General features: G+C 45.6%; 2 protein-coding genes across 5 annotated transcripts; one reads left to right on the top strand and one right to left on the bottom strand.

The window, feature by feature from the left end:
• The first annotated feature begins 1,650 nt into the window (after positions 1–1,650).
• Positions 1,651–7,565, top strand: LOC130374979 (RAC-alpha serine/threonine-protein kinase-like). The gene is made up of 11 exons (XM_056581963.1): positions 1,651–1,751; positions 2,306–2,423; positions 2,627–2,758; positions 2,953–3,018; positions 3,172–3,240; positions 3,553–3,678; positions 4,197–4,325; positions 4,869–5,083; positions 5,561–5,648; positions 5,757–5,859; positions 6,492–7,565. Exons 1-11 carry the CDS (start codon positions 1,651–1,653, stop codon positions 6,569–6,571), a joined length of 1,227 nt encoding a protein of 408 aa, XP_056437938.1. The 3' UTR covers positions 6,572–7,565.
• Positions 6,826–20,383, bottom strand: tnfaip2a (tumor necrosis factor, alpha-induced protein 2a). 4 transcript variants are annotated; one of them, XM_056581159.1, is made up of 13 exons: positions 19,975–20,378; positions 19,812–19,832; positions 18,920–19,070; positions 17,649–18,513; positions 16,331–16,445; positions 15,764–15,880; positions 15,286–15,380; positions 14,971–15,063; positions 11,280–11,406; positions 9,632–9,757; positions 9,318–9,473; positions 8,568–8,689; positions 6,829–8,120 (listed from the first exon to the last, which is right to left on the bottom strand). In XM_056581159.1, exons 2-13 carry the CDS (start codon positions 19,827–19,829, stop codon positions 7,958–7,960), a joined length of 2,148 nt encoding a protein of 715 aa, XP_056437134.1. In that variant the 5' UTR covers positions 19,830–19,832; positions 19,975–20,378; the 3' UTR covers positions 6,829–7,957. The 4 variants fall into 4 exon arrangements, with proteins under 4 accessions (XP_056437136.1, XP_056437133.1, XP_056437134.1 ...); XM_056581158.1 differs by lacking the exon at positions 19,812–19,832 and having other exon boundaries at positions 6,828–8,120; positions 19,896–20,380; XM_056581160.1 differs by lacking the exon at positions 19,812–19,832 and having other exon boundaries at positions 19,975–20,379.
• Between the last annotated feature and the right edge of the window lie 1,557 nt (positions 20,384–21,940).

Here is a 21,940-nt window from a genome sequence, read left to right as displayed (position 1 = left end):
ATTGTTCCCTTATCTTGTTACTGACCGGCTTTAGTGAAAGTGATATTGAATTTTGTTCTTGTTTAACAAGTAGTTGTTAATTGTTAAGATTTGCTTTATTAATCATCAATTATTCCAACCAATGAAAGCTATGTTTAATTTCAACACATATCTTTTTCACCATTCAGAAAATTACCTGTTGGATTTTGATGATGTCACTGTGAGATGAATTGCAAAAAAATGATAAAGTTAATGGCACAGTCCCTTAGCCCCAAACAGGTTTGGAACCAGTGATGTAGATAACATTGAGATTAATGCATATTTATAATAGTAGCTTTCCTTATTATGACTGATTTTCCCATAATTACAGACTTTAATACTCAGTTCATGCTGTCTGCAGTGACACAGGAAGTGTGATTGTTGCTTGGTTACGGGCAGAATAAAAACTGTTATTTTGAGCGTCCGGAAATGGAAGTATGTAATTGAATGGATGATTAAATGTGTTAGCTGTCCCTTGGGCAGTTACATGATGTAACAGATGTCTCTGAATCCCTCTCAGAAGCCAGGAATAGCCAACATTGATCTACCAACAACCGAGTTCAGACAGAAGGACATAAATATTGCTGATTAATAGGATTGTCAATTCAATTAAGAAATAATCAATTAAGAAATGATAAAATAACACAGTACTTGTTGAAAAAGAGAGAATTGTTGATGGAATTTCTAAATGTGGCTAAGATAAGTAACAAGTTAGAAGTTATCAGATATTAATTACTGATTTTTTTTCTGATTAAGTCCTGCCAACCTCTGACCTCTACGCCTATCAATCAGAGTGGAGATAGAGCCTGCAGCTCGTGATGTCTGAGGGGACGATAGTGAAGGAAGGATGGCTTCATAAACGAGGTTAACAACTCTGTGTGTGTATGTGCCTGTGTTTGTTTGGGTCTGATGGTCTGGGCTACTGTGTACGTGTCTATCCCTGTAATAAACTCATTACTACAGAAATAGTCCATCTTTCTTTCTTCCTCCGTCTCTCTCTTAATTCAATTACATTTCAAAGAGCTTTACTGGCATATGGATACCTGCATTTACATTGTGAAATTCACATAAGAAAAATACAAGATAATGCAAAAATAAATATGTACAACAGTTATAGGTACTCAAATTAGCATGTCCCTGTCTCACGCTCTCTCTCTCCCTCTCTCTCTCAATCTCTCTCTCTTTCTCTCTCTCTCTCTCTCTCTCTCTCTCTCTCTCTCTCTCTCTCTCTCTCTCTCTCTCTCTCTCTCTCTCTCTCTCTCTCTCTCTCTCTCTCCGTCTCATCTGCCTGTTTGTCTTTCTCCCTCTCACAGGAGAGTACATAAAAACATGGCGCCCAAGGTTCTTCCTCCTAAAAAGCGACGGTACCTTCATCGGTTACAAGGAGCGACCACAGGGTGTAGATCAATTAGTGACCCCCCTAAACAACTTCTCTGTTGCCCGTAAGAGCTATATTCTCGAGTCTAGGTCAATACTCCAGTTCTCTTAAAGGAGGCACATTTCATGTCCATTGTCTTTCGATCTATACTGTTGGTCTCTGAAAGAATCTATCTACATATAATATGTTAGTTCTCTCATGCTCTTCATCTACTCCCGCTCTCCTCCTCCTCCCAACCTCTAGAATGTCAGGTAATGAAGACAGAGCGACCGAAGGCCAACTCCTTCATGATTCGCTGTCTCCAGTGGACCACGGTCATAGAAAGGACCTTCTATGTGGACACACCTGAGGACAGGTACAATTAATCCACTGAGGACACTTAAGGTCCTTACACACCTGAGTACAGGTCAAATCTATCGACTGAGGACTGGTACAATTAATCCACTGAGGGCAAGTAAAGTTAATCTAATGAGAACAGTTAAATTAGTCTAAGGAGGACAAGTATAGTAAAGTCAATCCACACCTGGGGACAGGTAACCTTGATCTACTGAGAACATATAAGGTCCTTACACACCTGAGTGCAGATTTGGTTAATCCACTAAGGACAGGTAAGGCTAATACACTGAGGACAGGTAAAGTTAATATATTGGGGACAGGTAAAGTTAATCTATTGAGGACAGGTAAAGTTAATCTATTGAGGACAGGTAAAGTTAATCTATTGAGTACAGGTAAAGTTAATCTATTGAGGACAGGTAAAGTTAATCTATTGAGTACAGGTAAAGTTAATCTACTGAGGACAGGTAAAGTTAATCTATTGAGGGCAGGTAAAGTTAATCTACTGAGGACTTCTCCGGGCAGGACAGCTCTTCTCTATACAGCTGAACCCAGAGCCTTTTCTGTGTGTGTCAGGGAGGACTGGCTGGGCTCCATCCAGGGGGTGGCGGCCAAACTGCAGAGATCAGAGGAGCAGGAGGAGGCAGAGGAGGACCGGAGCGAGCCTCACCTCAACCACCCCAGAGACAAAGTGGTACGATCCGTTCTGGTTCTAGCACTCTAAAACCTACAGAATACATCATTATTATTAACATCAGACATTTTCTTCTACTACTTAAAAAGCATCTGTGCGCACGCATGTGTGTTTGCATAAATATCTATATGGATACATTGGTGTGTGTTTGTGTGTGTGTGTGTGTGTGTTTGTGTGCGTGTGTGTATGTGTGTGTTAACCAGTCCATGCTGGACTTTGAGTACCTGCGCCTGCTGGGGAGGGGGTCGTTCGGGAAGGTGATCCTGGTGAAGGAGACGTCCACGGGGAGGTACTACGCCATGAAGATCCTCCGCAAGGAGGTCATCGTCACCAAGGTAACCTGACCCCCTGACTGTGTGAGTGTGTGTGTGTGTGTGTGCAAGTGCGTGTGGGTTTGTGTGTGGGTGTATGTGGGGGGGTGTTGTTTTACTTATACTGACTAATATTTAATGACTTGAGGACACATTTTGTGACAACAAAACCAGTGAATGTGTTGTTGATTGTTGTTTGCTTACGTTGTTGTTGTCAGGATGAAGTGGCTCACACACTGACGGAGAACAGAGTGCTGCAGACGTCCCGACACCCCTTCCTCACCGTGAGGATCAATTACATAGATATATTTATTTAAAAAATATTTATATATATATATACTGTATATATATATTTTTTTTTTGTGTTAAATATATATACATATATCTACACAACAGACCGTGATATGGAGTAGATGAAATGTGTTTCTGGATGTTAGGTGTTGCGGTACTCCTTCCAGACCCACGACAGGCTGTGTTTCGTCATGGAGTACGCCAACGGAGGGGAGGTTAGCACTGCTGCATTCCTTAACCATGAGTTCATAGCTGTGCTGGTCCTTAGAGTAGAGGGCATGCAGTAGCAGGCAGTAGCTTCTTTCCTTCAACTGATCTGCTTGCTTTGGCCCGTCCCCATGGCAACTCATCCAGAAGCAGAAAATGCTACAACTTTCTTTTGTATTTTGGAAAAGAAAATTTTTATTAAAATAGTCTTTCTGTCTCCTTTCGCTTTCGCCTTCTCTGTATCTCTGTCTGTCTCCCCCTTCCCCCTTCCCCCCCCCTCCCTCCCTCCCTCCCTCCCTCCCTCCCTCACTCCCTCCCAGCTTTTTTTCCATCTCTCGAGGGAGCGCGTGTTCTCGGAGGAAAGAGCTCGTTTCTACGGAGCAGAGATCGTCTCCGCTCTCGACTACCTGCACTCTGTCAAAAATGTTGTCTACAGAGACCTAAAGGTCTGTCTGTCTGTCTGTCTGTCTGTCTGTCTGTCTGTCTGTCTGTCTGTCTGTCTGTCTGTCTGTCTGTCTGTCTGTCTGTCTGTCTCTCTGTCTGTCTCTCTGTCTGTCTGTCCAAACTCAAGGTGTGGCATTCCGGTCTACCTGTCTGTCTCTCCCTTTCTGGCTCTCATTTTCCCTCTTGATCTGTCTGCTTGTGTTTGTGTGTGTCTTCATGCTCCAGTCAGAACAGTATGGAAAGCCAAGAAGGCCACAAACTGGCCCTAGAATGGCGCGGTAAAAGGGCTAAACCGCACGGAAACCATACGGAATCATTACGGAATCCGTACGGAATATGTGCGATTTGACAGGAATTCCGTTTCCATACGGTTTTCCTGCCAAACCGTACGGAATTCCTGCCAAACCGCACAGATTCCGTACGGTTTCCGTGAGGTTTAGCCCTTTTACCGCAACATTCTAGGACCAGTTTGTGGCCTTCTTGACTTTCCATAGAACGGTGTATTATGTATATCTTGCAGCTGGAGAACCTGATGCTGGATAGAGAAGGCCATGTTAAGATCACTGACTTCGGCCTCTGTAAGGAGGGCGTCACAGACGACGTCCCCATGACTACCTTCTGCGGAACCCCTGAATACCTAGCGCCAGAGGTAAGACCACACCCCCTAGAGTAAGACTCTGCCCCCTAGAGTAAGACCCTGCCCTCTAAAGTAAGCCCACCAACCCTAGAGTAAGACCACACCCCCTAGAGTAAGACTCCGCCCCCTGGAGTAAGACCATGCCCCCTACAGTAAGCCCACCAACCCTAGAGTAAGACCACACCCCTTAGAGTAAGACTCCGCCCCCTGGAGTAAGACCATGCCCCCTAAGGTAAGCCCACCAACCCTAGAGTAAGACCACACCCCCTAGAGTAAGACTCCGCCCCCTGGAGTAAGACCATGCCCCCTAAAGTAAGCCCACCAACCCTAGAGTAAGACCACACCCCCTAGAGTAAGACTCCGCCCCCTGGAGTAAGACCATGCCCCCTAAAGTAAACCCACCAACCCTAGAGTAAGACCACACCCCCTAGAGTAAGACTCCGCCCCCTGGAGTAAGACCATGCCCCCTAAAGTAAGCCCACCAACCCTAGAGTAAGACCACACCCCTTAGAGTAAGACCACACCTTTTGTGTGTGTGTGTGTGTGTGTGTCCAGGTGTTGGAGGACAGTGACTACGGCCGGGCGGTGGACTGGTGGGGTCTGGGCGTGGTGATGTATGAGATGATGTGCGGCCGGCTGCCGTTCTACAGCCACGACCACGAGGCGCTGTTCTCCCTCATCCTGACCGAGGAGGTCCGCCTACCCTCCACGCTGAGCCAGGCCGCCCGCCGCCTCCTGGCCGGCCTGCTGAGGAAGGACCCCAAGGCCCGGTAGGAGGGCCAGGTCCTAGCCAAATGTGAAAAATATTGTTTGATTTTGCCTTCAATTACAAGCTTACATTGTTTGATTTGAGGCCCGCAGGAAATAATGCAGCCCTTCTACAGTTGTGCTCTGCGAAAGTAGTCCGGTTGCAGTTTTTGTGTGCGTCGCGCTTCAAAAGAAGACGTGGTGAAATTCGTGCTCCCTGTGCTTTGGGCTTGAAGCTGTCAACACCGTGTTGAGCTTTGTTGAGGATTTAGGTTAATCAATTGTCACGGCTCCTTGTCAGATAGAGCAAGCAAATGTAATCACTTTTGACTAAGGGTTGGGTTATTGTTTGGATTGACGTTTGCTAGTATTTTGGACATTTTATAGACCTAAATGATTTGTCAAATAAATGATCATTGGTAAGAATTGGAAATTGCGCTAACAATAATCGGTTGCTTAATGGTGAAACTGGGTGACCTTTGAACCTGTTCTGAACTCAGGCTGGGCGGTGGTCCCGGGGACGCCAAGGAGGTCATGAAGCACCAGTTCTTCACGGGGGTCCGGTGGGAGGAGGTTTTTCTCAAGAAGGTATGGAGAGAGCATCCATCACAGCTCATCAAGAATGTCAGGGGAGGAAAAGCTGGCGTTCGCTAGCACATCACACCTCATTTGCATAACCCCTCCCTCTTTCACCAGCTGACTCCGCCCTTCAAGCCCCAGGTGACCTCAGAGATGGACACACGCTATTTTGACATGGAGTTTACCGGTCAGGCCATAACCATCACCCCACCCGGACACGGTACATAAACAACCTCCCCTACTCTCCCTCTCTCCTTCTCTTCCTCTCTCCTTCCTCCATCTCTCTTGACGTTCTCGCTCTCTCTCTTTTGAAAAGTTGAACATCATGAGTCCACGTCGTCGTGGGGACACACCACATCCGCCCACTTCCTCTCTCTTCAGGGCCTGATAACCCCATTGTGCTGATTACCTACAGCTTCCCCCATTGGTTGGTGCACAACACCAGTGTTGTTATAATATACACTGTCTATCTCCAGGAAGGGTTGAGTGTGGTTCTCCGTTGTCCTTTCTTCCCATTGCGGGGCGGCATGTGGCTCAGGAAGTAGAGTGGGTTGGCTAATAACAGGAAAGTTGCTAGTTCGTGCCGAGACACCTCACCCTAACTGCTCCCGATGAGCTTGCTGTCGCCTTGCATGGCTGACACCGCCGTCGGTCTGAGAATGGATGCATGAATGGGTGAATGTTGGCAATGGCAATGTTGTAAAGCGCTTTGGGTAGCCACTGGTTAGGAAAGCGCTGTATAAATGCAGTCCATTTACCATTGACCTGTATCTGACTGACACAGATGGTCAACGCTGTCACGACGAAGTACTGAGTGTTGTCCTGTTGTGGTTCTCTGCTGCCGTCCACCAGACCGAGTGCTGGAGATGTTGGATGGCGATGACGGGCCCAGCTTCCCCCACTTCTCCTACACGGCCAGTGGGACGTCCTAGCGCGACAGGCTCCCGTCACGAATGTGATGACATCACGTGTCTGCGAGGTGATGACATCACATATCTGTGCCAAGGCTTGATTTTGTTCTCATCGTAGTGTGGTCCTACTGTACGTGTGGCGTGGTCTACTTAAGTTTAGGCAGTCCAGTTTGATATTGGTAATAAAATGTTTTTCATACTCAAATCAAGGTGGTTTCAATGATTAAATAACGTTTTGAATCAACAGGTTACGAATTGGTGTTCCTATTTGAAGCACTTCACACACATGGTCGGCTATTAACGATTTCATCCTGACTGAATTCAGGTACAGGTTAATGGTATACTGTATGTATAAATATAAAGCTGTCGTAGGGTACCGTAGTCAGGCAGTCCATCAAGGTTTTATGTTTTATTTTATCTCACATACATTGTACATGAAGACCAACACAATAGCAATACAAACATGACTATGATACAAGCCTGTAACACTGGGCATAGCTACCCAAAACACTGTCCTCTAGCCTCATCCTACCTCTTTGACCAAACCCTGACAAAAGCCAGGCTTGAATAGTCCATTCATTACCCACCCTTACGGCACAACAAAACACATTACAACCATTGCAATCACATACTTTAAAACGCAGCTGTTCTAAATAACACATCATTTAAAGATAATATAACTCACTACACATCAAAGTCTGCAATGAGCTACATATCACAGCCATAATTCAGAGATGAAATACCACTTTAACTTGTGAGATCCTGTGATATAAATACTGTGCCTCTAATGCAGACTTGCCCTTTAAAGCGGGGGCGCTGTGGTGAGTGTAAAAGAATGTTGACCGTTGTGACATTACTGATCACTGCCAGTGTCTGGATATGAATAACGAAATCCAGATGAACCCAAATGATCCTGGCTGCCAATACTATAGTCAAGGTGTTCCAACTCGAACTGTATATTGTGCTCCAAATACTAATTAAAAATGTAAGTCTAAAAATCTTTGACGCGTGATTTTTGCAGTGAATGAAGTTAGAACGTGCTAGGTGACCAGGGAGTAAATAGTGAACACAGAATACAGCTACATGCACAACACGCAATCTTTAAAATGCCGTAGCACTTATTCGAAAGGGCTGTCAGCACGTGAATGATGATCGTGTAGCGCATTGGCACACTTCCTATTCATTAGTGGTCCACCCAAACAGAGGAAACAAACACCAACATTTAAATATCAACAGAATTTCCGGGAAGGAAGCTGTCAGCACGTGAGTGATAATCACTTAGCACTTAGTTGCACTTCCCTATTCGTCAGCTGTCAACCCCAACGGAGGAAAGAAACACTTAAAGATACACAGCGTAGAAGTTGTTTAAGTGCAGAATGTTAGGGTTTGCTATGTTGGTTGTCATGGTTAGATCTTGTTGATCCACTTTACAGGCACTCTGGAGAAGAATAAGATGTGATCGGTTGAGGGCTGCTGGGGACGGATGTCCTGCATGCTCTTTTTGATAATGCGGGCGTCGGCAGCCAGAAGGTTGAACTTGAGTGACATCAGAGCCGCAACGTGACTGCTCCTGCAGAGAGAAGAACGTAACGATAGATCTTTAGACATACTAGCTATTGCATTAAGAAGTTAAAGTAATAATTACAGCGATAAAACCAGGGTGGATTAACATCTGCTGCATGGCAGCTGCATGTGAAGTATTGTCTCATATTCTTGCCTCTGAATAGTGTGCCGTAACTTGAGCTAAGAGACACACCTAGTATCTCTCGCGCTCTCCCACACTCTCTTTCTCTCTCGCGTTCTCTTTCTCTCTCTGTCGCTCTCTACTCATCTCTGTATTTGTCTCTCTAACACACCTCACGCCCCTGTTGAACTCACCTTGTTACCATGACAACAAGAGTCAATGTGGTCACAATAGGACAATAACAAAGGATGTGGGAGACGGTAACGTCGCTTGAGGTCCGAGGTTATCTGAGCTAAGGGCAGAGAGTTGCCAGGTTCAGAGGTTAGAGGTTACCTGAGGTCAGGGTAATGCATCGCCATGGTAGCCACTTCCAGCTGCAGACTCTCTCTTTCCTGGAGGCGGACCACCTCTGCAATTCTGGAGAGGAGTGGGAGGAGCTCCGCCCTGGGGGAGCCCTATGACACACAGCTCTACTGTAACATTCATGTAGTACTATACTGGTGTTGTTCCACTACACTATACTGGCCCAACTCGGCACTGTTCAACTCGGTGTGGCAGCCCAGTGTGGCTGGGCTTTGCATTTCCATTACCACAAGCTTCCTGCTTGAAGGTGTGTCTCGAGTTGATGAAACAACACTCACACTTTATGTTTGGGTTGTTTCAGACGGACGGAGACACACACATTGATATCAGCCATGTTGAATTCAGTTTTACGTTCAATTCACCTTTTGGCTTCATGGTCTCAAAGGCTCCGAGAGCCGATTGATTTCAGATTAGTACTGTTTACACATTCAACAACAATGTTCACACATATTTACGCGACGGTGTCCTTGATATTAGAAAAAATAACGCATTGAATATCGATGTGATCAGTGCTCTTCGATACTGAAATATTGTCCAAAGTCCAAAAAACTCAAATAGGTGAGGTACGGTTTGGCCCGGCTAAAAGTGCTTAGAAAAACCGCCATACTGCAGTCCTAGTCGTATTATTACTACGACTACGAGTGCAGGGGTAAGCCGAGTAATAAGTACTTATGGCCGTGCGTGCATGCCTGTGTGTGTGTGTGGGCGTGTGTGTCTCACCTCCTCGGTGAAGTAGTCATGGATCTTGTCGCCATGGTCACAGAGCAACTTAGCCGCCTCCTCTTGCTCCTCCTTGCTCCTCATCATCACCTTCCCCTTCATCAGCCTCTTCACGTACTCCATCAGCACCTCCTCGTGGAGCTTTCCGAGGAAGACCTACAAACGAGGAGACGCACCCAAACACACCTCAGACATCGATTTATGACCTGTTGGCGGGTTTGACATATTATTCCCAGACAGCCAGGTAAACAGGAAGTCAAACCCGCTGAGGGAAAGACAGGCCGACAAGAGGGACGGCCGGACGCCTGTCTTACCTCCAGGCAGGCCGGCTTCATGTCAGTGTGGAGGCGCAGCTGTCTGTCCAGAGCTTCCAGCAGTCCGTCCAGAACACAACCCGCCCTGGCCAGCCAGGAACCGGACCATAGGAGTCTGTACTGGGGCTGAGAGATAGAGACGGCTGGTCAGACAGACGGCTAGTCAGTCGGACAGGAAGTCAGACCGCTGGATAGATAGATAGACGAGTAACCCGGGCCGGGTGAAGAGAGAGAGAGGAAGGTGGGTGCGTAATTCTTATCTCTAGGTGTACTGGTCATGTGATGGGAAAGAGAGCTGGATAGATGTGTAGCCTTTGTCTCCAGGTGTATGGGGCAGGTGAATAGAGGTAGGTAAAGTTGTGTAACCTTTGTCTCCAGGTGTATGGGGCAGGTGAATAGAGGTAGGTAAAGTTGTGTAACCTTTGTCTCCAGGTGTATGGGGCAGGTGAATAGAGGTAGGTAAAGTTGTGTAACCTTTGTCTCCAGGTGTATGGGGCAGGTGAATAGACAGGGTATCTGCAGGTTTCAGCAAGTCAAATTTAAGACTTTTTAAAGACCTTTTTAATACCACCTTGAATGAAATTTAAGACCTAAAACACGCTGCAGATTAGCTCGCTTCTGATAAAAGGCGCTAGTCCAAAGCGAGTTATATACGCCGTCTTGTCCTTTCCCGATGTATAGGTGCTCGCGATTTGCGAGTCAGGGAACATCAAACGGAAGAGATCTCCTATCCCCTCATTGGAGTTGTAAGACTGGGGCTTGACCACTGTATCTAAAATCCACAAAACCTCTGCTTTCGGTGTTGGTGTCGCACCAAATGCTACTCTCAGATGTGGCGCCACTGTCTGCGGCAGTGGCGCCGGGGCAGAGATGCAAAACTGCGAAATGGCTCCTGGCAAATGTTTTGGGTTTTTGGCACTGCATGTGGCTGACGACAGCTTTAATGCCCATGGTGCCGAGCTTGATTGTAGTTTTGCACAGAATGCATCTGGCCTCTTCTGGGTTGGCAACAGACGCGAGCCAACTTCGGAAACGGACGTCATCCAGCCAACTGTCCTTGAATTTGCACCTACCCATTGTCGCAGACTAGCTAGCAAGCACGCAGATAATCGTTTGTGTATGCAGCTAGCAGGAAAGAAGCCTCTCTACATGTCCTTCCTGAAAAATCCCACGAGAAAAAAAAAAGAAATAGTCCTGCCCCGACAAATTTAAGACATGAGTTACAGTATTTAAGACCAGCATATAACATTTGTAAAGAATTTAAGACTTTTTAAGGCCTTACATTTTAAATTTAGCACGGACACCCTGATAGTGGTAGGTAGATATGTAACCTTTGTCTCCAGGTGTATGGGGCAGGTGAATAGAGGTAGGTAGGTGTGTAACCTTTGTCTCCAGGTGTATGGGGGCAGGTGAATAGAGGTAGGTAGGTGTGTAACCTTTGTCTCCAGGTGTATGGGGGCAGGTGAATAGAGGTAGGTAGGTGTGTAACCTTTGTCTCCAGGTGTATGGGGGCAGGTGAATAGAGGTAGGTAGGTGTGTAACCTTTGTCTCCAGGTGTATAGGGGCAGGTGAATAGAGGTAGGTAGGTGTGTAACCTTTGTCTCCAGGTGTATGGGGGCAGGTGAATAGAGGTAGGTAGGTGTGTAACCTTTGTCTCCAGGTGTATGGGGCCGGTGAGGACGCTGTATCCCCAGTCCTCCAGGGCCCTCACGCTGCTCTGCAGCCCTGCCCCCTGGTCACCTGACAGGGCGTTGTCCTCCTTCTCCAGGAAGCTCCTATCAAGTGGTAAACATCACATCACAACTTCCTTCAGCCTGGTAGATTAAGAGGAGCGGGGGGGGGGGGGGGTAAGAGGAGTAAAGATGAGAAAGAGTAAGGGATGGAGCAGGAGAAGATGTGACGATGAGGAGAGGAAGATAGAGGAGATAAGAAGAGGTAGGATGAGGTGGGGGGAGAATATGGGAGTGTGGGGATAAAGAGGGGGAGGAGAGAGCAGTTGTATCTGACCTGAAGGAGTATGGAGGACCAGGGGTGGACTGGGACAGAAAGTCAGCCCTGGCATTTTCTGTCCAGACCAGCCCACTACATTATCAGCACTAGGGGTGGGACGAGATGAACGGGAAGAAGCCTGTATGTACTTGATTAAAACAATTTAATCAAGTACATCCATCCAATAATAGTACAACACTGTAAATAGCAGTTGTTGCTTTTTACTGTTTTTGTTTTTCAAGTTTGTGTCTCTGGTGCTGCTGACAAAATAGATGTGAAACCCGAACAGGAAGTTAACGGACCTCCTGTGGTCGCTGCATCTCCATCACCCATATCTACAGATCTATAAAACCCTTGTTAAATATCACACTTGATCCAACGCTAAATTCTCTCTTGCAGTTTTTAGTCTGTGACTGTGAAAATCTTTTGGTGTAATTAGTTAAAACCAGACTCGGACAATAATAACAAAATATCTCGACAAATAATCTAAATAGAAACATATTACAGACAGTAGCAGCATTAGAGCTGAAACTCATTTGTTTTAACGGTGACTCAGTCATTATGAAACCATAAATAGAGAATTGAAAAAATATATATTATCTATAGCTGTATGAAAGTCTAAGACATGAATTACAGGTTTAAATATATATGCATTCTCATATACGTGTATGTGCACATCAGTGTTAATTTTGTCAGCTATTTTAGATTTAGTCTTAGTCTTAGTCTTTTGACGAAAATGCTTAGTATATTTAGTCACATTTTAGTCATTGTTTTCCTTTGTAGTTTTAGTCTAGTTTTAGTCGACGAAAATTCCTTACATTTTAGTCAACTTTTAGTCATTACTTTTAGTCAAAATGTTTTCTCTTTTTAAACTAGGCTATATGGACACCTGCTAAGTTGTTCCACTCAAATAGAGTACTAAAGTGAAAACGTTACGTTGTCCTGGCAACCGGATTTTCAGTTCTAAACAACCGAACGAGAGATGGTGTTCTCCATTGCTTCCATGTGTTGTTTCTTTCAAAATTAAAATAAATCAATTTCAAGAGGTGAAAATCACTACCAATCGAAAAATGTCGAGGCGTTCATGTATTCCCCTGGGGTATTAAAAGGAAAAGTTTGTCAACGTTAGTTTAGTTTAGTTTTTTTTTTAATGTGAAGACAATCTATTCTCAATATTACTTACATCATTGGTAAAGCAAACTCACAAATCAATTCGCAAAAAGATTGTTCCTTTTCTATAAAAGGTTTGTGTGCCATAGGATTTCCCCTTGTTAATTTGGTTTGTGTAGAACCAAATCTGTTGCTCTCGAAACGTGACGTCACACTTTACTACTCTTGTCTGTTCAGCCTTCAAAACGATAGCTGGTAAATTGTGAACAATGCATTAAACTGTAATCAGAAAACGCGGTTATATGCTATAAACCCGATAGTATCTTGGGTATAAAGGCTGGGACGAATTTCAAAGTCCACCTTATGTTGAAGTCAGAGTATAGACCGTGGCGATTCCCATTGAAACGAATGGCGCGGTGATTTTCTTCAAAACAAGAGCCGGTAAATTGTGAAAAATGAATTAAACTGTAATCAGACAACGCGGTTATATGCTATAGACCCTAGTATATGTGGAATAAAAGCTGGGAAGAATTTCGAATCATGTACAATGCATAACGTTAGCTCATAGCTGAGTGGACCATACCTCCCGTTGCCAAGTCGTAGCTAAGGTCCGTCCTATTTACTGGAGGAGTGAACAGTTGCATAAGAACCTTACGGGAGTGTACTGATTGGAAAATATCGTGCATTTTGAATGTCCAAATAGCACACCAATAACATTTTCGTCCTGTCTCGTCTCGTCAACGAAAACAAAATGACATTTCGTCATCGTTTTTATTATCACAGATCTATTTTTAGCTCGTCAACGTCTCGTCGAAGTCACGGAAAAAAGGTCGTTGACGAACATTTTTCGTCATATTTTTCGTTAACGAAATTAACACTGGTGCACATGTATGTTTACATGTGCACAAACACGCATGAGAATGCATATCTATTCAGACCTGTAATTCATGTCTTAGACTTTTCAAACGGCTATAGGTAAAAAGAATTGTATTCTCTATTTATGGTTACAAAAACGTACTTCCTCGTCCGCAGCCAGCCAGCTACACTCCTCACCAAATTCATGACTTGCAAAAAAACTGCAAATAGAACTTGTAATCAGTATCTGTGTACTGACAACTATATGTAGCCAATAGCCATGTAGCCTTTTTTGATGTAGTGACACTTGGTGACAAATTTATCTGTCATGAAGGATGACTTAAGTCTCCAAAGAGCCCCAAGGCCTACCTGCATAACTGTTAATTGAACTTCAAAGATATGCAGATGTTTTTAAAATGAACATCAATATGAAAATGGCTACTTTGAATCACGTTAGGCTGGAAAAACGGGACATATGCCCAATCTGGCAACACAAACCGAAACTAGACATAGACCTACTCGCGCTCACACATGTGTTCGCTGTTGACTCGTGGTTGCTATGACTACAGCCAGAGCTACAGCACAAAACAGCCAATCACAAATGTCCGACGTGCAGCCAATCGTAATGTACGCCCATTCAATCGTACAGCCAATGATATTGTGTAACGTAATCAGCAGACGACGGACCCCGAGACGATCTGGAAGCCGAACCGATATGGTACTTACACCGGCACCAAATAGGTCTGTCAATTTTGAACATTTAACTTCCATCGCCAGAGGCTTATGTCGCCGTTTTTCAGCACCACCCAGGCGTTTTCAGCTCCGTACCGGCTCCCGCGACTCCGGCCCATGCCATGAGGTCCCGCCCACCCTGGTTTGTGTTGTGATTGACAGCACTGCCAGGGCTCCCTGAGCCAGTCAGCCCATGATTGATTGACAATGACAAACATAGACCAATAATATGCGTCGATGCTGGCAACACACTGCTAACCCTCTGTAGCCCATTGGCCGGCCCAATTGGAGGGAATTTAGAGAGAGGAAAAAAGAAAACATAGCGGACCGGACCGGCCCACATTGGGTCAACGGCCCACCAGGACGATGCCCGGTATGCCAGATGGCCAGTCCACCCCTGTGGAGGACGGAGAAGGAGGTGGAACAGCAGGAAGAAGACAGGAGGAAGTGTAGGTAAAAGAAGTAGGTGGAGCAGCTAGGAGTTGTACCTGAACTTGAGGAGTCAGGATGAGGTATAGGGAGAAGGAGTAATGGGGAGGAGCAGGGAGGAGGAGCGAGGAGTAATGTGGAGTTGTAACTGAGCTGAAGGTGTAAAGATGAGGAGTAGGGGAAAGGAGTGAGGATGAGGAGCTGGGAGCAGGGAGTTCTTGGACCTGAACTGTTGGATACAGCCCAGGTTGGCCTTCACAACCGCAGGGCCGTTGTCATGGTTACGCCGGGTGAAGTCCTCCAAAGCCTTCCTGTAGCTGAATACAAAGTAGAACAGATCCGACCATGCATTGTGATGGGTCGAGTTCGTAGCAAAAACGATATACAAACATGTAATTAAGCTGTGTGAGTGTCACTCTGCTATGTGTACATTGTCGCGCGTACCGACAGCTGGTATAGTGTAGTATATAGTATAGGTATAGTATTGTCAAGTGTACGGTGGATATAGTGTAGTACATCATGTAGCACAGGTACGATACCTGGTGAAGAAGGGCTGCAGCTGGGCTGTGATTCGCTGGGCTTTACTCGGGTCACTGAGGACCAACCGAGCCTCACACACAACACTCTCCACTATCTAGAGAGAGAGAGGGGGGGGGAGAGAGAGAGAGAAACAGAGAGAGAGGGAGAGAGAGAGAAAGAGAGAGAAAGAGAGAGAGAGAGAGAGAGAGAGAGAGAGAGAGAGAGAGAGAGAGAGAGAGAGAGAGAGAGAGATTCAACACATGCTACTAGAGAAAGAGGGATAGATAAAGAGGGGGAAACATTTTCCCGAAGCCATTCCATGCTCAAGCTGTTTTGAATTTTTGAACACACACACACACACACACACACACACACACACACACACACACACACACACACACACACACACACACACACACACACACACACACACACACACACACACACACACACACACACACACACACACACACACAGCCCCCTAGCATGCGGTGGTACCTGTAGCGTGTCCACAGCTAGAGGGCTGAACCAGTAGAGGTCCATCTTCTCGGGTCCTCTCTGCCAGCTCTTCTGCTCACTGGCCAGGGCAGAACCAAGCCATGCCCCCACCTGACCCTGGGAGCCCCACACATACTGTTAGCTTAGCATGCTAGCAGGCTGCAGAGGGTGACGCCTGGAAATGAGTGCCGTTGCAGCAACAACATTTGCTAAGCATATAAGTAGGCTAAGCTAATGTTAGGTTATCAAGCAGATGGATTCATCCACATTAAACACAACCCAACTTACAGTTGATTCAGATAAATGTAATTAAGGAGCAGGTAGGTCTTAGGGGGCTTCTTGCTCAAGGATGCATACAGGTAGACAGTGGACACTGGGGATTGAACCAAGTAGCTAGCACCTACTGTAATTACAATTTTGTGGCAACGTTTTTTGGCAACTGCCGTGGAAGTTCCATGACATTGCGCAAGTTACGAAAGGGAACTTCCCATATCCTTTGTTAAACTACGCACACTAAACAGAGCTTCCCATATTGACCCACCCTTGCTTCTACACTAGAGTGTTTACCTCTTTATGGGTGAGGTACTGGTCCTCCAGCTGGTTCAGCTCCTTCTGAGGGACCAGAGCTCCCAGTTCAGCGTGGGTGAAGACAGACTGCAGCTCCTCGTGCTTCAAGATCGCCCTGGGCCAAGTAGAAGGAGCACGACGGGGTTTACACGCACACTAGCACAACCATCTTGTGTTTACGGCAATCATTCCATTCACCAGCTGTCGGTTAAGTGATTTCTTATATTCCCAGAGTGTAATGCAGTAATGACACCGAGAAAATGTATCACTATACTTTGTTGTCATGACAACACCTTAAACATAAAAACGTCAGTGTATTCATTCTTCACATGAACCAAAAGATAAGAGATTGCCTTCATATCCATTTTTAACATGAAACAGCTGGTTGACCAAATGCATTTCAAAACGCATGTCCGGTGGTCACATTCTGCTCTCCCAGACGGCCAACTGTTCAACGCACTTCAGGACTGACAACGAGGAATAAAGTTGACTTATTTAGTTAGTGTTGTTAGTGTTAGTGTTTGTGTCAGACAGTACACTTTGATCAAACCAGCATTGATCAAAGTACAAATTGACAGTCTAGATAGCAGCAAACAAACAAAAACTGAGGATCTCCTCCCTGTTATAGACGGTAGCATTAGATCAGCAAAATTAGGGATCTAGAGCAGGAGCGAGGGAACAGACACTAGCATTATCAACCAACAGAGAGGTCGAGAGCTGGGTTATAAGAGATCAGCAGTGTAGAGAACGTTGTACTGTAAGTTAATGTAGAGAGGCCAACCAATGAGAAATTTGCTTTGTGTTTGAAGGGCCCTTCATCTGCAATGCAGTTGCAGCTGCAGCTGCAAATTCAAACCTGCAACTGCAGGCCAGAAAGGGAAATCTGTATGTTTCCGCTAAACAAGGCGCAGCAGCTATCAAGATGGGAGAGGACAAAGGCATTAACAACTTCCTCATGGGAATAGAAAGAGAGGAATGGCTTGATTTTTTAAGATAGTTCTAAACTGGACCTTACGTTTTATGCAAACTAACGTGTGCATATCAATGAACTAACATGGGGCGTTTTTCTCCACAGGTCTGCAAATGTAACCTTTCTGCTGCAAGTAAAAAATGTCTAAACTAGAAAGTTTATCAAGAATAAAATGTGCCTAAACACACCCATTCTCTACATATCATTCTATTCTGGCTCACTATAACTCCCCTCCCCCACTGTGGGGAAATGTTAGCCCGAACTATCGGTGTAGCTCAAGCCACTATTCACACAGCACAGCTTCAGGCATAGCGGGGCCTTTGGGGCCCATCAGCCCACAGGACTCACTTGGAGTAGTAGTCATTGACCCAGAAGAGCAGGTAGCTGCAGTCGTCCAGGCCCAGCGGGGTGCGCGCCAGCGCGGTCAGCCGGCTGGCGAAGCCGCGGTGGTACAGGCCGGCGTAGAGCTCGGCGACGGCCAGCTCCTCTGGGTAGCAGAGGGACACCTTCCGGACCACCACGAGCAGGTCCTCCTGCAGCCTCTTCCCCAGGCCACACAGCTCCTTCTTGGCCTCGCTGGAAAGGGTGGTCGCCCCGACGCCGTCCAGCGGGACGGCGCTGTTCAGCCTAGACTCCACCATGACGGCCAGCAGCTCCCTGTGGGTTTTAAGGCACTCTACCGGGCGCCAGTCAGGAAGGTTCGCCCCACCTCCTCCTCCTCCTCCTCCTCCTCCACCTCCTCCTCCCACATCGCTACCCCCACCACGCTCCTCGTTCTTCTGCTGCTCCTCCCAGCATTTGTCTTGCGCCTCCTGCTGGAGGATGACGCTCACTGCACTCTGCAGGAGGCGCAGGTCACCCTGGGAGAAGGAGGAAGTGGAGGAGGAGGAGGAGGAGGAGGAGGAGGTGGAGGTGGAGGAGTTGGAGCTAGGGGGGGTTATGGTGCTGTGGACGACCAACCACACACGAAACATCAGAGCCTCAAGGTCCTTCTGTAGAACATCTTCATCGTCTTCCCCCTTCTCTTCCTCAGCGCCTCCATGAGAGCCTGGGGCCTGCTGCAGGGACCTGGGGTCTGGTTCGGCCGACACCCGTCTGAAGAGCTGGTCCTCGCGGTTGATCAGCAATCGGCTCGCCTCCGCAAGGGAACACTGATCCAACAGCTCCCCGAAGCTCAAAGGTGTCTCTGAAGCGCTTACTAACAGGTCAGCGCCTTCAGCACCAAGAAAGATCCGCACACATACAGTACCTCCATTAGGTGTGATGATTCAGAGTTTGGATTAACTGACATTTAATGCAGAGCTATTTATTTGTAGCATTATTTTTGGTTAATATTAATATGATTATCATTATTATTTGTATTGTTTATAATTGTACCATTGATCAAATGTTTAGTTAGAGATGATAAAAAACGAATTGATTCTAACTGAGACTATTCGCCTCAGGAAATCGTGTATCGTTTCTCTGAAATGAGAGTTGCCTTTCTAAAATTGGCGAGTGTGGAGATGGTTGGGTTGTAGCCTATCATGGGATAAGTAACAAATATAAACGGGCATGATTGTTTGGAGTCACGGGCCTTTGAAAAATGATGAAAGTGATCATTTATTAGTTTATCTTACCGGGTAGAGAGTCGCTCTGCTCGGTGCTGCGTTTTGGTTTGAACTTCGGACGCGCCAACTGCGTTAACTTTGGGAGCTTCAGTTTGATGCGGTATTTCTTATGGGGGGCTTTTGGCTTCTCCGGGGTCCCCTCCATCCTCACCGCAGTTGTCTAGTAAACACCAGTGCGGAAAGTAGAACTAGTTAACTACTTTCAGTCTGTCATTTTCCACTTCTTCATTTGGGTATCTTCTTACGAGCGGATGGTTATAGTTGATGCCAAAGCAAGTCTAGCAGACAGCCCTTCAGGCCGATACAAAAGCCTGAATTTACAAAGCAAATATTTAACTGTTGATGTCGCAGTTATATAACCCTTTAAATAATGTCTAATAGTGCTATTCATTTATCTTAATTGTTCATTTATATAATATACACACTTGAGTTGATTCGTGTTTATTTTGATCATGCCGACATAGGGAAACATGAGATCCCCACTGGATTATTAATCCTTTAGCCATACCACAGTTAGTTTAGGCCCAAGGATATAATCTGTCCATACAAAATACCAGGTCATAAAAGATAAGTGCGTTTACTGTTTACCCTACATATAGGCCTATCCAGTCATTTAGCTTATTTGTATTTGATACAAAATGGGCTAAATTCAAGCTTTTGTTTTATTTTTGCATAGGTTTTTAACGAATTTGACTGCGTATATAATTTGAATTAAGGGTGGGGACCACACGATCCATCCTGTGGGCCTATGGGACCATGATCTATCTAACATGTATTCAGCACACGCTTTAGTCAAAAGGAACTAAAGTGTGAAGGTATATTAAATTAAACGATGAAGATGTACCCCAAAAATTACTCATTTAAGGGAACCACCAATTCATAAAAAAAGCAAGGCACCTACCTCTACGTCCTCCGACATTGCCTATAAACAAGAGATCGAGACATCAGTATCTCTATCTTTTTGATGTTTTCATTGAATGCTCACCTGAAGACAACACATGCCCATAATGAAGCGCAGGGTTGACCAATCTAACGGCGACATCACAAGGTTCTTTTTTGCTTACTTTCACATTCGGTCCGCCGGTTATTTCCAGGTCTTGGGTGCGATGAGCTGTCGTCTGCGACTAACGTTACAGGGACGAGCGCCACCAACCAGCCTGCCTGCCAATCAACCGCGGCACGAGTTCCCTGGCAATCGACCAATCTAGTGTTCCCCTTTTACCCTTCACTCAAGTCTTTTTTTTGCATTTGTATGCTATATGATAGAGTGAGATAGATGGATAGCCTATAAGCGTAACGCTACATCTCCTAAACTCGAGGTAGTAAGCGGAGCTCCGATCGTCCCGGTCTTACGTCACACCTACGCACCCGCCCACATATGCCTTTTATTTTTCTCCAGGCGGTGAAGTCGCATGTAGTTTATGGTGTTATGTAGATTGTGAGGGAACACAGTACTTGATCGGATAACATCTGTAGAAATAACAACGTGCTATTCAGCCCATTCACATAGTAGCATAACACAACGGCGTAGGAGGGCTCGAATTACGGGGGTGGGGTGGGGTGGGGTGGGGGGGGGGGTCTGAACCCCTCAAATGGGTTTCATTTGGACCCTCCCCCAAAAGGGACTAAAACGAAAGTTTGGGGGGTACTGAAATACTTCATACATTATGAAAATGACAAGTGTTTGGTAGTATTTCTCAATCTGTGCTCATCAGACAAGGAATAATCTAATGTCATACGATTTCAAACACCCCTTCGTTGGACTGCACAATTTCGGCTTTCCACGAATTCCTTTATTGTAAGTTTATTTAATTAGGGGACGCCTACTGAACAGTGGCTATGCTATTTATGTAGCCCATAAACAAACGAATTAGATTGAGTTTAAGTCACATGATGTTTGTCATTTCTTTCCTATTACTGTCCTATTTAAATAATGTTTTTGTCAAAAATAATATAGGCCTATTGCCTTATATTTATTAGATTCAGTGATAATGTAACCTACGTCCTATATTTCAGTTAGGAGAGTAAGCAAATTGACGTCAGGAGCGTAACATAGCGTTTATGTTCTGCAATAGTCCTTTTAATATAGCCTTGATCGTCGCTGTAGGTGTTGGTCCGAAGTAGGCCCATGATGTATGGATATTGTAACGTCAGTGTGGTTGGTTGTGTTCACTTGTTGTCAGTCACGTCACTTAGCCTGCTGCCCGCATTCAGCGCGCCGCTGCCCCAACCTGCATTGGTCATTGAGAAACGTCCCCTTCTTTTGATGGCTTTCATATGAGGAAAAGCTAGACTCACTAGGTTGAGTCAAACATTGTCTAAGTGATGCCAATTACCTGACTGCGGGGTACTGATACCGGCTAGTATCATTGCTACACACACAAACCTGATTTGCAGGCAACTAATTTTTTTAATTTGACCCAAGTCAATGTTAACAGTCTCTAAAACAAAACATACGTTTTTCAGCTCGATTTTTTTATGACTTTTACTAACTCTGTGGGGTAAACATGGCAAACATGAAATTAACAAAAAGTCCTGTACACATTTTGTACACATCGGTTTTGTTGGGGTCATTCTGACCCCTAGCAGTATTATTCTAAAAATATTATATTAGTTGTGTTGGATGAGGGCACCTACAGGTTAATTTCTGTGTGTGTGTGTGTGTGTGTGTGTGTGTGTGTGTGTGTGTGTGTGTGTGTGTGTGTGTGTGTGTGTGTGTGTGTGTGTGTGTGTGTGTGTGTGTGTGTGTGTGTGTGTGTGTGTGTGTGTCTGTGTGTGTGTGTGTGTGTGTGTGTGTGTTTGTGTACATCCGTGTGTGTTTGTGTGTGTGTGTGTGTGTGTGTGTGTGTGTGTGTGTGTGTGTGTGTGTGTGTGTGTGTGTGTGTGTGTGTGTGTGTGTGTGTGTGTGTGTGTGTGTGTGTGCGTGTGTGTGTCTGTCTGTTTGTACGTGTCCATCCGTGTGTGTGTGGGGGGGGGGTGAGGAGAAAACAGTTCCCACGAGATCTCTGATCATTGAAGAAGCAATGGGAG

Source organism: Gadus chalcogrammus, chromosome 21 (genome assembly GCF_026213295.1).
Source record: "Gadus chalcogrammus isolate NIFS_2021 chromosome 21, NIFS_Gcha_1.0, whole genome shotgun sequence".
Lineage (NCBI taxonomy): Eukaryota > Metazoa > Chordata > Actinopteri > Gadiformes > Gadidae > Gadus > Gadus chalcogrammus.
The sequence above is the reverse complement of the archived record's forward strand: the minus strand, read 5'-3'. Positions and strand labels throughout refer to the sequence as shown.